Source organism: Felis catus, chromosome D3 (genome assembly GCF_018350175.1).
Source record: "Felis catus isolate Fca126 chromosome D3, F.catus_Fca126_mat1.0, whole genome shotgun sequence".
NCBI classification, from domain to species: Eukaryota; Metazoa; Chordata; class Mammalia; order Carnivora; family Felidae; genus Felis; species Felis catus.
The window spans coordinates 4,802,561-4,817,963 of record NC_058379.1 but is presented as its reverse complement, the minus strand read 5'-3'; the positions used below and the strand labels follow the sequence as shown (position 1 = coordinate 4,817,963).

Below are 15,403 nucleotides of genomic sequence, written 5' to 3'. Positions count from 1 at the left end.
CAGAGAAATATTAAAGTAGCAACAAAATGCCATTTTTTTTAACCGTTTGATACTGACAAAAATTAAACAGATTGATCACATAAAATGGTGGCAAAGATATGGGGAAACGGTCTCATGTATTACTGAGAGATGTGAAAACTGCTACTATGTTATTGAAAAACAATCTGGCAGTACTTATTAAAATGAAAAAAATGTGCATGCCCTTTGGGTTTTTGTTTTTGTTTTAAAAGTTTATACATTATGGTATGTTTGCCATAAGCGAGCTACCATCTGTCCTGTTACGTGCCTATTACAACATCATTGACTGTATTCCTTATGCTGTGCCTTTTATTCCTTTGACTTACTGGTCTACTCTATTCGTTATTCCTTTCTTCCTTCTGCTCGTTTTGGGTTTAGTTTGCTCTTCTGCAGGTGGAAGTCTAGGTCATTGGTTTGAGAGCTTCCTTTTCCTTTTTTAAATTTTTTTTTTCAACGTTTATTTATTTTTGGGACAGAGAGAGACAGAGCATGAACGGGGGAGGGGCAGAGAGAGAGGGAGACACAGAATCGGAAACAGGCTCCAGGCTCTGAGCCATCAGCCCAGAGCCCGACGCGGGGCTCAAACTCATGGACCGTGAGATCGTGACCTGGCTGAAGTCGGACGCTTAACCGACTGCGCCACCCAGGTGCCCCCTTTTCCTTTTTTATAATGCAGGCATTTCCAGCTGTAAGTTTCTATGTGCTACTTTCTCTGCATCGTGTAAGGTTTCGGTATGTTGTGTTTTTGTTTTCAGTCATCTCAAAGCATTTCTCCAGTTTCCCTTGTGATTTCTGTTTTGAACCATTTATTGTTTAAAAGGAGGCTGTTTAATTTCCACATTTGTGGATTTCCCACGTTTTTTCCTTTCATCCTGTTCTACTTTCAGTCCATTCCTATAGGAGAACATACGAGTGAATTTTCCATTTTCATTCTTGCACTTTTCAAGTCCCCAATTCCCATTTGTTTCTTTTCATAATTATTCATAATTTGTATTTCTTTATTGGAATTCACTTGCGAGTCACCTTTCTCACACTTTCCTTTGGTTCTTTAGGTATGATTTTTTTTTTAATTCTTTGTATTTGAAACAGCTGTTTAAAATATTTGCATCTTTGTCCAGTAAGTCCAACGTGTGGGCTTCCTCAAGAATAGTTCTTTTTTCTAAATTTTTTATTAAAAAATTTTTTTTAATGTTTTTATTTATTTTTGAGACAGAGACAGAGCATGAGCAGGGGAGGGGCAGAGAGAGAGGGAGACACAGAATCCGAAACGGGCTCCAGGCTCTGAGCTGTCAGCATAGAGCCTGACATGAAGCTTGAACTCACGGACTGTGAGATCTTGACCTGAGCCGAAGTCGGAGGCTTAACCGATTGAGCCATGCAGGCGCCCCTTTTTTAATTTTTTAAATGTTTATTTATTTTTGAGAGAGAGACAGAATGTGAATGGGGGAGGAGCAGAGAGAGAGGGAGACACAGAATCCGAAGCAGGCTCCAGGCTCTGAGCTATCAGCACTGAACCCGACACGGGGCTCAAACTCATGAACCTCGAGATCACAACCCGAGCTGAAGTTGGACGCTTAACTGACTGAGCGACCCAGGCACCCCAACCACAGTTCTTCTTGATTGCTTTTCGTCTTGTGACTGGGCCATCCTTTTTTGTTGTTGTTGAAAAGGGCAAATTTCAAATAATGTCCTGTACCAACTCTGAAATTAAGTTATCTCGTTTTCCTTGGGTTTTCATTGTTGTTTATTGTAGTAGTAAGTTGGGTTATTTAGTGACTTTTAGGAAGTAAGTCTGTAGACTCTATTTTTTGCTGTGTGTGGTCACTGCAGTCTTGGTTTGGCCAGCTTGGGGGTCAGCCCGTGATTGTAGAGATTGCCCTAGACACTTGGAATCAGTACGTGCCCCAGTCTTTACTGAGAGTCTCTTTGTGTGTGTTGGGACACAGTTTCAATACCAGCCAGGCATTTGACAGCCCTGCCTCAGCTTTCACTTCCTGCTTTACCAGAACCTCCAAGTCAACCCGTGGTGAGAGCTTAGAGCCTTCTCAGGTCTTTTTTGAGTGTGAACACAGCCCAGGACGTACACACAGCCCTACGTATAAGCATAGTCCTGCAGGCTCCCCGGGATAGGCATTAGCTTTCCAAAGTATCTCTGGATATCTTGTTCCTCATATTTTCCTCTTAAGCTTTTGGGTTGGTCTATTTTTTTTTTTTTTTTTTTTGCACCAAACTTTATTCAGTGCCTCCAGGCGGCTATGAAGTTAAACAATTGCCGACAATGGCTTTGAACAAATACCTCTAGGGATAAAGCTTGTCACACTGGGTGAACTCAGAGCGAGTCAAATACTGACAGCCTTGTAAGTGGGATCTTCCAGGGAGCTATCAGACAAGTCCAATAACGGCAGTTCTTTGGGAATTAGGGTCTGAAGGCTCCCCAGTGCTGATTTGCTCTCTCCAGTGGCTTTTGTCCTGCGAACCCAGGAGTTTTTATTGTTGACAGTGAGCTGTAATTTTTTTTAAAGCTACTACGGAGCTGGGAAGTAGGGGATGGGAATAAGTCAAGTAAAAATGCCACAAACTTCGCTCTTTTTTAACCAAGATTTAGCTATTTTTCTTGAATACATGCTCTCCTGGTTCCATAGCCTTTATTTCCAGAGTTGTAAAAAAATTGATTTTGACTTTTTCTCTTTTTTTTTGGCCAGTTTTCTCCTGGCTTTATGGAGAGAATTTGTGGATGTCCTTACTCTGCCATTTTCACTGACGCTGCCGTGGTGTGCAACATTAATGGAAACTCATCTTCATAAAGGAATATAAATATGTTTTCGAGGCATAAAACCTAGAGCTTGCACAAATAGCAGAATAAAAGAGTTGTATTTTGATAGATGGTGGATTTTTAGCAGTCTGTGGCAACAGGGGATGATTTAGATGTAATATTTCACAAGATTAAATTGCTTTCTTATTGTGTCAGAGGCAGGTAGGATTGCCCTTGGGATTTGGGGGAGGCTATTGATGGCCACTGGAAAACACGGTTGCAAAAATCTCAGCCACACGTGCAAAACTACGGGAAGAAACATGGTTGCAAAGGTATTTGGGATCAAAGCACAAGCTTGGATCAGTGGGGATTGGTTGTTACGAGAAATAAAGTCACCTGCCTTGAAACTCAGTTTGATAAAATTGTGGTGGTGTCTTCTTGAAGCCTGTGAGTTTCTACAGAGTAGAGATGGGCGCTCATTTTAGAGCCTCGCATGTTGCTTAAGACTTTCAGGTGTAAATTGGCTTACAATTAACATCAGCTTGGGGCGCCTGGGTGGTTCGGTCGGTTAAGTGTCTGACTCTTGATTTCGGCTGGGGTTCGTGGGTTCGGATCCTGCGTCGGGCTCTACGCTGAGGGTGCGGAGCCTTCTTGGGATTCTCTCTCTCCCCCACTCTCTCTCTCTCTCTCTCTCTTTCTCCAAAATAAATAATGAACATTTTTTTAAAATTAAGAAAATAAAATAGGCTTAAGTAAAAGTTTTTTTATGTATATCTAAATTTCCAAAGATAGCGGACACCGATGTGTCTGGATTCAGAAACTCAGAAACCTTCCAGGAATCTGTCCTGTCCTGCTCTTGTCTTTGATTTCCTTTGTCTGCCTTTCGCTTGAATCAGTCTCCTCGAGGGGCCACGTTTGGTGTGTGTGCTCCTCTGTGGAGCCTGACTCAGTGGTCTGGGGTCAGCACCACCTAAGCCACATTCATTGGTAGCAGAGTAGGATGATACCCGGAGGAAAAACAAAACGTTGTCATTTCAAACAGAGAGTTGGGTGGATTTTTCAGCGTCCGTGAACTCTCATCAGGCAGAATTCATGCCTGCCCGTTACACACGGCCAACACCCCCGTATCGAGTTTCCCAATTGCGTTAGGAGCAGAACCTAGCCGTGTGTTCTGGAATCACGACACCGTCCCTCATCTTTGGACCCATGGTGATTTCGTCCACACCCACACCACTGTCCCACCTTTGGTGAGTTCTCGTCTCAATATCTGCAGTGCTTCCTGCTTCCTGTCCTTGATGTACACCTGAAATATAAAGGTGCATATAGTTCATGTCCCTGGGGAGAATGGAATATTCAGATACATGGACTGTAGTTATGTGGTTTTGGACGGAACTCCTTGAGAGTCCGTCCGGGGGAGAGGACATACGTAAAACCAAACACCAACTTATTTTTTTTCATCTTTCTTAGATTGGGCTGGCACTGTTTACAAATACTCACTACAAAGTTGCCTTTTTTTATTGATGAGTAGCTATTATTTTCAGGTTTAATTTCGGTGAATAACAAATCATCTATGAACCGGGAATAATAGTAGGAACTATCTTGGAAGGGTTGTGGAGTAAGCTGAACAAGCAATTAATTACATGCAAAGTACTTAGAGTACTGCCTATTAATTATTATTATTATTATTTTTATTATTTATTACTCATTGATTCCACCTCTTACTGATCTTCAGTTTTAAGGTGGATAATGAGGGGGTCATTTTGAAAATCAGGTACAGGACCCACTTAGTGCTTGAGCTGAGACTAGGGGATCCAAGAGTGAGAAGAGAATGTGAAGCAATTATCCGTTGGGTAGAGTCTGGTGGAGGCGACCGTGTCGTTCGGGGGACCTCGCTGCTGAGCGGCATTTTGCCCGGCTTCCACCGGCTTCTCTAGTTGACTTTCACTCTTCGGACGCGTGTGGAAGGAGTGTCTTTCCCAGAGTCCCTTTGTGGACCTGCCTGGTGGCTCTTTACTTCACTCCTGGAGCAAACCTTTCATAGCATCGGCTGCAGTAGCTGCATGGATGCAGCCCTTGTTCATTTTCTGCCAATTCCGTTCTGAGCTCTGTACGTAGAGAGTCTCGTTAAGCCTTCACGAGGTCACCACGCGGTGGGTACCTTTGTTCTCCCCGCGTCCCACATCAGGGAACTCGGGCGCGGGGGGAGGGAAGTGCCTTGTGGCGGACCCGGGAACGGACTGTGAAAGCCGTTTGCACGCCCGCACTCCACCGCCGGCTTCACTAGGGACGCCCGCTCTGCCAGCCGCCTCCGCAGGTGGCTCCCCGTGCGACAAGGCTTGGACTTCCCGGCGAGGACGAGCGGGTGCACTCTTCCCCCAGCCTGCCTCCCCCTGCTGAGACAGCGGACAGATGGCCGGTGTGACGGGCGCCGTCTGGCTCGCTTGAGGGAGTGGCCGGGAGAACAGCAGAGAAGTAGCCCTGGCCTCGCGGGGTCACTGGACCAGGGTCGGCGGCCGGAGCCTCCAGAGTCCGGTCGTGCGACAGGTGCAGTCGAACCCGCGATGGGTTCTTTCACTTGAGTCGGACCTTCTGGGACTTGGGATCCACTGACACGGGGGGCCGAGCCAGGCCCAAAGCCAGACCGTCCAGTCCCGGAGCCTGTGCGCGAGACCTCCCCCCGCACAGCTTCCCACGCACCAGGTTCCGTCCCCGGTTCCGGGGATGTGACGAGGTCAGAACAAAGGGGGCCGAGACCTTGGGGAGTCTACGGTCTGATGAGTAGTTAGACATGGAAACACAAGCACCAGATGAACACGGGTGAGCATCGGGGGTGGGTTCCCGCAGGGCAGACTGGGCGCGCCGTCTACACTGTGGCGGGCAGAGGAGCCCCGTTCCCCCCAAGAAGCGGGTGTGGAGGCTGAGATGCGCGGGTGTGGTGAGGGCTCTGCGTGGCTGCGAGCGGGGGTGAGGGTGAGGACTGGGGAGAGGTCTGGGGGGCTCCCGTGGGAGGGACAGTGGGGGGGGGCAAGAGAGCCGGAGGCGGGGTCAGGGTCAGATGGCCGCAGGCCACGAATGTGGACTTAATCTTAAGAACAAACGGCAGGAGGCTTTCCAAGAGTTGCAACCTAGGGGAGAAACGCTGCGAGTTCCGTTGCGATACAAAGGACGCTCTTCAACTATCGTGGGGGGCGTGGACACGGGAGGTGGGTGGGCAGCCGTGGTGGCTGTCCACACGGCAGGACAGGGTCTCCGTGGCGGTGGTTGTGGGGGCAGCAAGAAGGTGGCAGGCGGGGGAGAAGTCCCGAAGGTGGCCCCCGCGGGACCCCGGGGATCAGCAGCGGAAGACAGACACTGCCGTGGCGCCCGCGGATCCCTGGGCTTGGAGGGGACCCTGGTGACTGGGGGGCCTGGGGGAGGAAGGGGGCTGGCGGTCGGCTCCGGAAGGCAGAGGTTGCTTTTCCGCGACGGGTTCTCCTTGTTCTGTGTGTGGTTACTTTCCTCCTCCTCCTCCTCCTCCTCCTCCTCTTCTTCCTCCTCTTCTTCCTCCTCCTCCTCCTCCTCCTCCTCCTCCTCTTCTTCCTCCTCTTCTTCCTCCTCCTCCTCCTCCTCCTCCTCCTCCTCTTCTTCCTCCTCTTCTTCCTCCTCCTCCTCCTCCTCCTCCTCTTCTTCTTCTTCTTCTTCTTCTTCTTCTTCTTCTTCTTCTTCTTCTTCTTTTTTGTAAAGAATCTTTTTTCTAAATGTGTCTTTTTGGGAGAAAGAGAGAGAGAGCGCGTGCGAGTGAGCTAGTGGGGGAGGAGCAGAGAGGGAGAGAGAGGATCCAAAGCGGGCTCTACGCTGACAGCACAGAGCCCGATGTGAGGCTGTGAGATCGTGACCCGAGCCAACACTGGCCGCTTAACCGGCTGAACCGCCAGGCGCCCCAGTTACCGGTCTTAATTTGAAACTACAGCAAGGGCCGCGTTCACGGTGTTAATGAGCTGGGAGGACAGGCGGCCGCCCGCCGAGTGACCCTGGAGCGGAGATCTGGGGACTGTTGGAGAGCACCCCGTGTGGTGTGGGAGCCCGGCCGCAAGCTGGAGCGAGGGGGCTGGTGGCAGGAAGGGTCCTGGGAGGGGTGACCATGCCCCTGTCCCTGGGGGCGGAGGAGGGAGTGCGGCTGTCGGGCTCTGGGAGCTCAACTTAGGATGCACTGTCCCCGGCTTCCCAGAACTGCCGAGCCACGGGGCCTCCGCACTGGGTCCAGGCAGACGGAGTCTCAATGGCGGGGGGAGAGGGACGGTGGCAGTGGCCTGCTCACGGGCTCCCCTGTGTGTGACCTGCGCCCTCTGCTCTCCCGCGCAGGACACGGAGGTGCTGAACACAGCCGTCCTCACCGGGAAGGCCGTCTCGGTTCCCGTCAAGGTCGTGGCCATTCAGGAGGACGGCTCCGTGGTGGACGTGTCCGCGGCTGTGGAGTGCAGGTCTGCGGATGAAGACGTCATTAAGGTACGAGGGGCCTCCCCGCTGGGCCTCTGGGGGGCCCCTCCCCCTGTCCCAGGGTCCCGTGGGGCTGGCGCCAGGGTGACCACACTGAGGAGTGGGGGCCTGGCTGGATCTGGAGGGGCCGTGCAGGTGCGCTGTTTCCCTCCCGGACTGGGGACCCCCGGCATCTGGAGCAGAAATAATTTTCTTCCTCTCCTTTTGTTCATAGGACAAAATTTCCCTAATTTTAGCAATCCACATGTCATCTCAATGTTTGCCAACTTCTTGTGTAAATAACATTGTTTACTCTGTATTTTCTTTAACTGTCCCACTTTTTCAAAGTTAAATACTAATTTAGCCTCTGAGGGGAAGGAAAAATTCTTCCTCTACCCTACAGATTCTTCCAGCTGGACTGAGAATTAAATTGACATGAGACAGACCAACAGGAGGGGAAAAAAACAAAGTTTTTTCACGTGGGCACAGAGGCCCAATCATGAAATCGAGGCATAAAGGAACGACCAAGGCAGGCAGGTTTTGTCCTTTTTTAGACAAAAAGGCAATGAACCTGTGAGGATTTGACAGGACAGAGAAAACTTAACTTTGGGGGCTTCAGCGAATAAGGAATTCTACCAGACAGCTCAGCTAAGCACGTGGTAAGGAATTCGGTCAAGAATGAGGGCTGGGGCGGCAAATGAGCAGAAAGAAACAAGGGATGTTTATACTGCTTTCTTGTGTTACGACTTTCTCTAAATTTCCAAGCTCCGTGATGAGGATGTCTCTTTACCTGCTGACGCAGGGAGGGTACCTTTCACTTGAGCTCTTTAGGGTCAGAGAGGGGAGGAGCTGAGTGTCCTTATACAGCCTGTCTCTTAAGTAACTTTTATTTAAAATAACCCATATGCCCCGGGACCTCATCATGAAGACACTACCATCCACGATCTTGACGTACTGATTTTTTTGTTAACATACATTAAAATAAAAGTCCCTCCAAGTGCCTCCTAATGTAACTTGAGCACCAGTGGGCTCCAGCTCATGGCTTGAGTGATCTGGCCATGGGGCATTTCCTCTGGATTCTTCGTTCTAATTAGCTGTGTTTCTGACTCCAAATTCAGCCAGGGATCAGCCCGTGGTTTATTTCATGTTCTTTGCAGGGGTCTGGTTGAAGCACCAAATTTAGAGTTTCTGCCGGTTTTTTTTCTTGGCACACTGGTTGGCCATTGCCTTTTGCAGCAGACGATTCATGGAGAAAAGACTTAAAACTTCAGAAGGGTCCTTTCTCCGTTAACTGGCTAAGGGAGCCCCCGGGGCCCGTCCATTCATTCATTTTAGAAAACCGAGGCATGGAGTCCTGCCTTTCCTCGCCTGTCACAGGTTCCTGTTTAGAGGTTAGATGAAACTTGGTCCCAGGCTGAAGAACTTTGCGGTGGACAGAGAGGCCTCCAGCTTCTCACCGGGTGGAAGTGACCTCCAGGAGGCTGTGCCTCAAGGCCTGAGATGGTTTTGATAAAGAAGATTTGATGTGTCTGTGAGCCCTAATTAAAAAAAAAAAAAAGTTAATCCTTAGGAAACGCAAATTTGGCACAGCCTGCTTCCTGGGCTTGGAATGCTAATTCTCCCTGGAGACAGAAAGGGGATTAGCTTCAAAGCACACGCCGCCTTGCCCCAGGGCTCCTGGCGGGCCTTGTACTCTGTGGGCAGGTCTGATTAAACAAATCTAAGGCCTTCTGTATTCACAGTTTAGGAAGATCTGAGCCAAGTCCTACGAGCTCATCTGCACGGAATGAGAAATTCTGATGGTGCATCGCCCTTGATTGCCTTTGACAGTGCACTTTATTTACTGTTCCCATGTCATTCCAGAGGGAGACATGGGGCCGTGGCATATGGAGCTGGCGTCTGGGTGATGGTGGCCCAAACAAATGGCCTGTGTCTGCAGCCCCTAGATGTGTGTTCCTTCCCGAGAGCCTGGGGGAGCTTCCCAGGGTGGGCTCCCTCCTCTGCCGCCTTGGAGTATGGCCTTTGCTTTGTTTCCCCTTCGCAGAGGTAACCTAGAAATATCTTCTGCCCAGCCTGATAAATTGCTTTGGAAGACAGTAGTTTGGGTGTTTTTTTTTTGTTTTTTGGATTTTTTTGGTTTTGTGTTTGTTTTTAACTTAGCTGTCACTCTCCATGGCCCCATGAAGTTGGAGCTCTCTTCCAGCAAATTATGACCTGATCTTAAGAAGAACAAACCAGAGTGAACAGACCATCCAGCTTGGAGCTGCTTTTGAGACTTTTCTAGGGGAGCCCGGGCTCTGTTGCAAATCCGGGGGCTGGAATCAAGGGAGGGGTATTAATGAGTTGGATGTGATGCGTTTGTCATGGGTTTAGTGTCACTATTTGTAGGAAATGTCGCCTCAAGTCTGAGATGAACAGTGTCACCTGCAGAGTTGTGCCCTGGCCTCAGTGTCATCCCAGGGGCATTTCCCAAACACGGGACACATTTGTTAGCACCCCTTGGGGAGACCCCCTAGCCTCTACGGTTGCAGAAAACACTATGATCCCCAGGGAGAATCTTGCAGGGCTCACCAAAGATCTTTGTGCCTTGGAAACTCTCTGCATTGGGACCGTGATTTAGGTAATAAGGGAAAAAGTATAAATTTAGGAAGACGTACATTGTAAACAGATTGGCTTCTTTGACTTGGGATTCAATGATGTTGGAGGGACAGAAACCGAGGACACAAATGACTTTGAAAGGCTGGAAGCTTGGCCAAATTTGGCAAGATTGGGAGGGATAAATTTTACGTTGAGAACTTCTATGTAAAAATCCACACACAGTAGAGGATGCGTCTTAATAATAGAGAGAGAGAGAGAGAGAGAGAGAGAGAGAGAGAGAGAGAGAGTAATATCCAAATTTTGCCATCCTGTAAAAATTGTCAAATTCACATAGAAATCTGGTTTCCAGCTCGTTATGAAGTCAAAAGGTTAGGTAGCCGTCTGCCCACGTTGCTTCCTGGGACCCCCACCTGGAGCTGGGCCCTCCAAATCACGACTGCCCCCCCACCCCCTCTCGCTCCCCCACGGAGGCTGGAGGGGCATTTGTCGTTTCTCGTCGCCCTCTTGCTGCTGGTTTTCTGAAAGCACATTTCGGGGGAAAGTGAGGCATTTCTCGTGCCCTGGATTCTATAAAAAGTCAGCCACAAATGCTGATCTCACTCAGTCACCCTGACCGGAATCTTGTGTCTTTTCTAGGCGGGGGGGCAGCACTGGACGCTGGACTGTATTCTGCTCAAGGGTGTTGGGGGGGGGGGGTACCGGGTGTCGGTGACAGAGGGGTGGTCGGAGCCCGTGTGAGCGTGGGGCCTGGTGAGAAGGAAAGGGACAGGGGTGGGGTGAAGAGGGACACAGGACAGCTCTCTCTAAGCCTTCCAGGGGCCACCGTTCGGGAGACAGAGCACATTTAAGTCCCCAGAGTGCCGTTTAAGTCCCCAGAGTGGAAATCAAAAGGAAGCCGTTCTAGCTCAGTCGAAAGACAAAGAAGTCAGACGCAGGGAATCCTCTGGTCAAGATTTCAGTCCGACGATGTCCGCTCAAATCCCGACTCCACCTTCCTCTCTACTTGACCTTGGACAAACTGCTTAACATCTCTGAGCCCAGCGTCCTGATCTGTAAAAAGAGGACGATAATGATACAGTTTGGGATCTTCTGCAGGGATTTGTTCTAAAGTCAGCGTGTAGGTCAGAACAAACGGTAATCAAAGTAATCCTTGAAAATCCTTGACAGAAAACCTGGGTTCACAAAGTCTGAAAGATAGTTGATGTATTTTATTTTTAATTAAAAAAAATATTTTTTCAAGTTTATTTATTTTGAGAGAGAGAGAGAGAGAGAGAGAGAGAGAGCGAGCGAGCATGAGCAGGGTAGAGGCAGAGAGAGAGAGGGAGACACAGAATCCCAAGCAGGCTCCAGGCTCCGAGCTGTCAGCACAGAGCCTGACATGGGGCTCGAACTCACGAACTGTGAGATCATGACCTGAGCCAGAGTCGGATGTTTAACCGACTGGGCCACCCAGGTGCCCCAAGACAGTTGATATTTTTTTGAATAAATGTCTCCTTGCATTTGAGCTGTGGCCAAATTTTTGGGGGGCATTATCGGGCATAGTTCGTATTGAAGGGAATGTTGGGGGTATCTACGTAAGTTAGATTTGAGCAGAGTTGATGGTAAGATATGTGTCTCTCTTTTATCCTCCTCTTATGTCTTCTGATGCAAGTGTGGTCAGATAGCAACCTCCAGTTATTCCAAGCACATATAATTGAATTCTTGCTTTTCAAATCTGTGCATGATAGAATCCCAAGATGGAGTTTGGGGGATGATTAAATAAGAGTGTATATCTAAAGGAAGCCACGTGATGCTTGGTCTGCAATAGATCAATCAGTGAATGTTATATCTAAAATACCAACATCCATATTCATATCTGCATATTTTATATTTTAGCCCCTCCTTGATTGCGAGGTCTACAGAGTCCATGGCTCTGTTTTGGTAACGGTGCTTTCCCCAGTCCTGTGCAGAATCTGGAACACAGTGGGGGCTCAATAAATATTTGTCGAGTGTATTAACGAACGAAGGATGAACGAATGCTAGGCCTTCCCTGAGATGGACCTGTCTGTGAGGCGAGAGTGGGTGCCTGCCTCGTCTTTATCGGAACATCTCCATTGAATTTCCTCTTCCTGGAAATCTTGAAAGGGAGGGCGGAGGCTTCCCGCAGTCAAAGGGACGTGGCATTGGGTAATGACCTGGCCCGGGCACAGTGATCCAAGCCTTCTTGGGTTCTCAGGGGGAGGCTCTTGTTCCAGGAGTACTTACCAATGATCAGCGTGGGGGCAGTGCATAAAGAGCTTTGGGAGGTAGGAAGGTGGAACGCGCATGAATGAATTCTGTCGCCGGGGACGGACAGTCGAGCTACTGGTATTAATAGTTAGCCTGTGTTGGGAACGTAGTAGGCGACAGGTCCTGTTAGAATGAGGACGTTAGAAATGTTGGCCCATCTAGTTTTCACAAGAAGCCTTCAAGGTAGGTGACACTACTATTGTGCGTGTATACACGAGGAACCATCACGTAGACGGGTGAGGAGCTCCCTGGGCAGTGAACGTAGGGACACAGTCCCCTTCAGTTCACCTGGGACGTTGCATAGGGCAGGGGAGCCCTCCTGCGAGCCAGGAGCAAAGCATCATTCCGTGGCTTTCTCATCCGGAAATCTGTGCTAATGGACTTTTCCTGAATTTGCCAAAGACTTTCCTTTTCATGTTCACCCCCTGGAAGTTGCTAGATTAGTTTCCTCTTGCTGCTATAACAAACTACCGTCACCTTAGTAGCTTCAACCAGTGCACATTTGTTACGATGTCATACTGGATGTCAGGGGTCTAAAATGGGTTAGTGAGGGGGGCACCTGGGTGACTCAGTTGGTTGAACGTCCGTCTCTTGGTTTTGGCTCAGGTCACGATCTCACGGTTCGTGGGATCGAGCCCCAGGTCAGGCTCTGCGCTGATAGCACGGAACCTCCTTGGGATCCTCTCTCTCCCTCTCTTTCTGCCCCTCCCCAGCTCATGCTTTCTCTCTCTCTCAAAATAAATAAATAATAACAAGATTTTATAAATAAACAAATGAATGAATGAATGAATGAATGAAATGGGTCAGTGGGGCTGTGTTTCTGTTCCTTGGCTTCTCCGCCTTCTAGAGGCACCTGCATTCTTGGCCGTGGCCCCTCCACACCATCTTCAAGTCAGCTGTCGTAGCATCTTTAAATCTCTCTCTCCCTCTCTCTCCCTCTCTCACCCCTGGTTCTGTCATTGTGTTTCTGACTCCCACCCTCCTGCCTGTCTTTACTAAGGACCTTTGTGATTTGGGTGTAATTAGGCCCACCTGGATAACCCAGGATACTCGTTTCATCTCAAATGCTTATCTCAACTACCTTTGCCCCGTATATTAGTTTTTTAGAGCTGCCGTAACAAGTTCCCACCAACTCTGAAGTTCAAACAATATACATTTAGGGGCGCCTGGGTGGCTCAGTCGGTTGAGCGTCCAACTTTGGCTCAGATCACGATCTCACGGTTTGTGTGTTCGAGCCCCGCACTGAGCTCGCGGCTGTCAGCGCGGAGCCCGCTTCGGATCCTCCGTGTCCCCCTTTCTCTCTGTCCCTCCCCCACTCTCGCTGTCTCTCTCTCTCTCTCAAAAATAAAAATACACATTGAAGAAAAGACCACAAAAGATCATACATTTATTTTCTCCCAGATCTGGAGGCCAGAAGTCTGAAATCAACCTATTGGCCGGGCTCGACTCCCTCCAGAAGCTCTGGGGAAGGATCCTTCCTGCCTCGTCCTGCTCCTGGTGGCTGCAGGTGTCCTTTGCCCGTGGCTGCGTCCCTCCAGCCCCTCCATCTTTGCTCGGTCTTGCCCTTGTGTCTCCGTATGACCTTTTTCTTTTACAAGGACACTTGTCAGGGGATTTAGTAGCCACCCTAATTCAGAGTGATCTTGTCTCAAGATCAGTGCTTACGTGCTTACAAGACCCCGTTTCCAGATAAGATCACATTCACAGGTAGCAGGGGCTCGAACCCTGGACATACCACTTTGGGCCACAGGTCAACCCCCTACACCATGCAAGGCAATGTATTCACAGGTTCTGGAGACTAGGGCACGGGCACATCCGGGGAGGGTCTCTACGCTGCCCACTACGATATGTTTTCTTTTCTTCCCGAAGTTTCTTTTGAAGTTCTACAGAAGAAGGAAGAAAATGCAGTTTCCATGTTGTAATTATGACTTAATCTTTGGATTATCTGTCCTCCTGACTCAGTGATGGCGTCATGTTCTCATGTGTTGGTGACTGTACTGTTTGTCAACGAACTGTGGTCTCTGGAACCACAGTAGCCAGCCATACATCGTCAGCGGGGGAGGAACTGACTCACGCTTCGAGAGAAATAAATGTAAACTCATGCTGGTCTTGAAGATGGTGCCCTCCATCTTTTGGCTGCAATGATTACGTTTCCAGCCTTCTGGTATCAGCTGGGCTTGTAATAAGGAGATGCTAAAGGCTTCGGGAAAGGGCATTAACATGGTAAAGCCTTCTCTGCCCCAGGGAAGGATTTTCTTTCCAGAGTTGGTCTATGAGGGGTATTGGAAGACAGTGGATGTGCTGCAAAAAATACTAAGTTTTCTGCTGCTTGCTCAGCAACGTGTGGGGAGCTGGTCACTAAAGAGAACCCGATGTCCCCTCTGGAGGATATCAGCTTTGATCGAGCACCTGTCTTTCCTGGGTCAGGCAGCACCTACAGAGGCTGTGTGAGCCCACGCTCCTTGAGTGGTTGGCTGTATAGAGAGGACCCAGGGGAAGGTAGGTGTGTCCTGATCTTGGGCTTTGGGGAAGCACATCTGAGCTGGTTTGGACTGGTGTGGTAGGTCGGGGGTAGTGGGCAGGTACTGGTGAAATCCTGCATTGGTGAGGTTTTTGTTTGTTTGTTTTCATTTGGTTGTGAGTAATAGAAACCCAAATCCACTGTCTTAAGCCCCAAAAGGGGCAATGTATTGACTTGTACAGCTAAAAGAGCCAGGTGACTTCAGGCAAAGTTGGATCCAGGAGCTCATCTGCCTTTCTCTCTGTGGTTCTGCACGTTTTCTCCCTGTGCTGCTGCTGTTCCCTGTGCCTGGCACCTGCTCCCCAAGCCCTGCACCTGCTCCCCAAGCCCTGCGCCTGTGGGCATCCCGGTGTCCTCTGGGGGCCCCGACTCGGTGCGGCCACCTCCTTCCTGCCGTCGTGTGCCCCCACGGGTCCTCACCTCCGTGTGTCCCTGCGTGGATAATTACGGATTCGGGACTCTACACACTGTCCGTCCTCGTGCATGTCGAGGGCAGGGTCTGTGTCCCACGGGTGTCCCTGTCCCCAGGGTCCATCAGAGTGAACAGCCACAGCAGCACACGTCTTAGGCACACACGACACCGGGCCCGACTCCGCTCTGCTGGTTTCAGAGAAGGCAGAGTCCGGCCCGCACGACCCCACGCGGTGGGTGTGGGCGTCACCGAATCTTACAGCTCGAAACCGAGGAGCTGTGCTCGGTGGGTTTTGAGCAAACGTCAGCCCGCCGGGTGTCCAAATTCATCGCACCAAAACGTGGACGGACATTTCTTCCCGTTTCTTCGCTCGCCTGTA

General features: G+C 49.7%; 1 protein-coding gene across 1 annotated transcript in view; it reads left to right on the top strand.

Moving 5' to 3' along the window:
• TMEM132B (transmembrane protein 132B) overlaps positions 1-15,403 on the top strand; it is a 373,840-nt gene that overhangs the window by 320,147 nt on the left and 38,290 nt on the right. Inside the window, exon 5 of the mRNA XM_023241277.2 lies at positions 7,112-7,255. Coding sequence (XP_023097045.2) covers positions 7,112-7,255 — 144 coding nt within the window. The remainder of the gene's footprint in view (positions 1-7,111; positions 7,256-15,403) is intronic.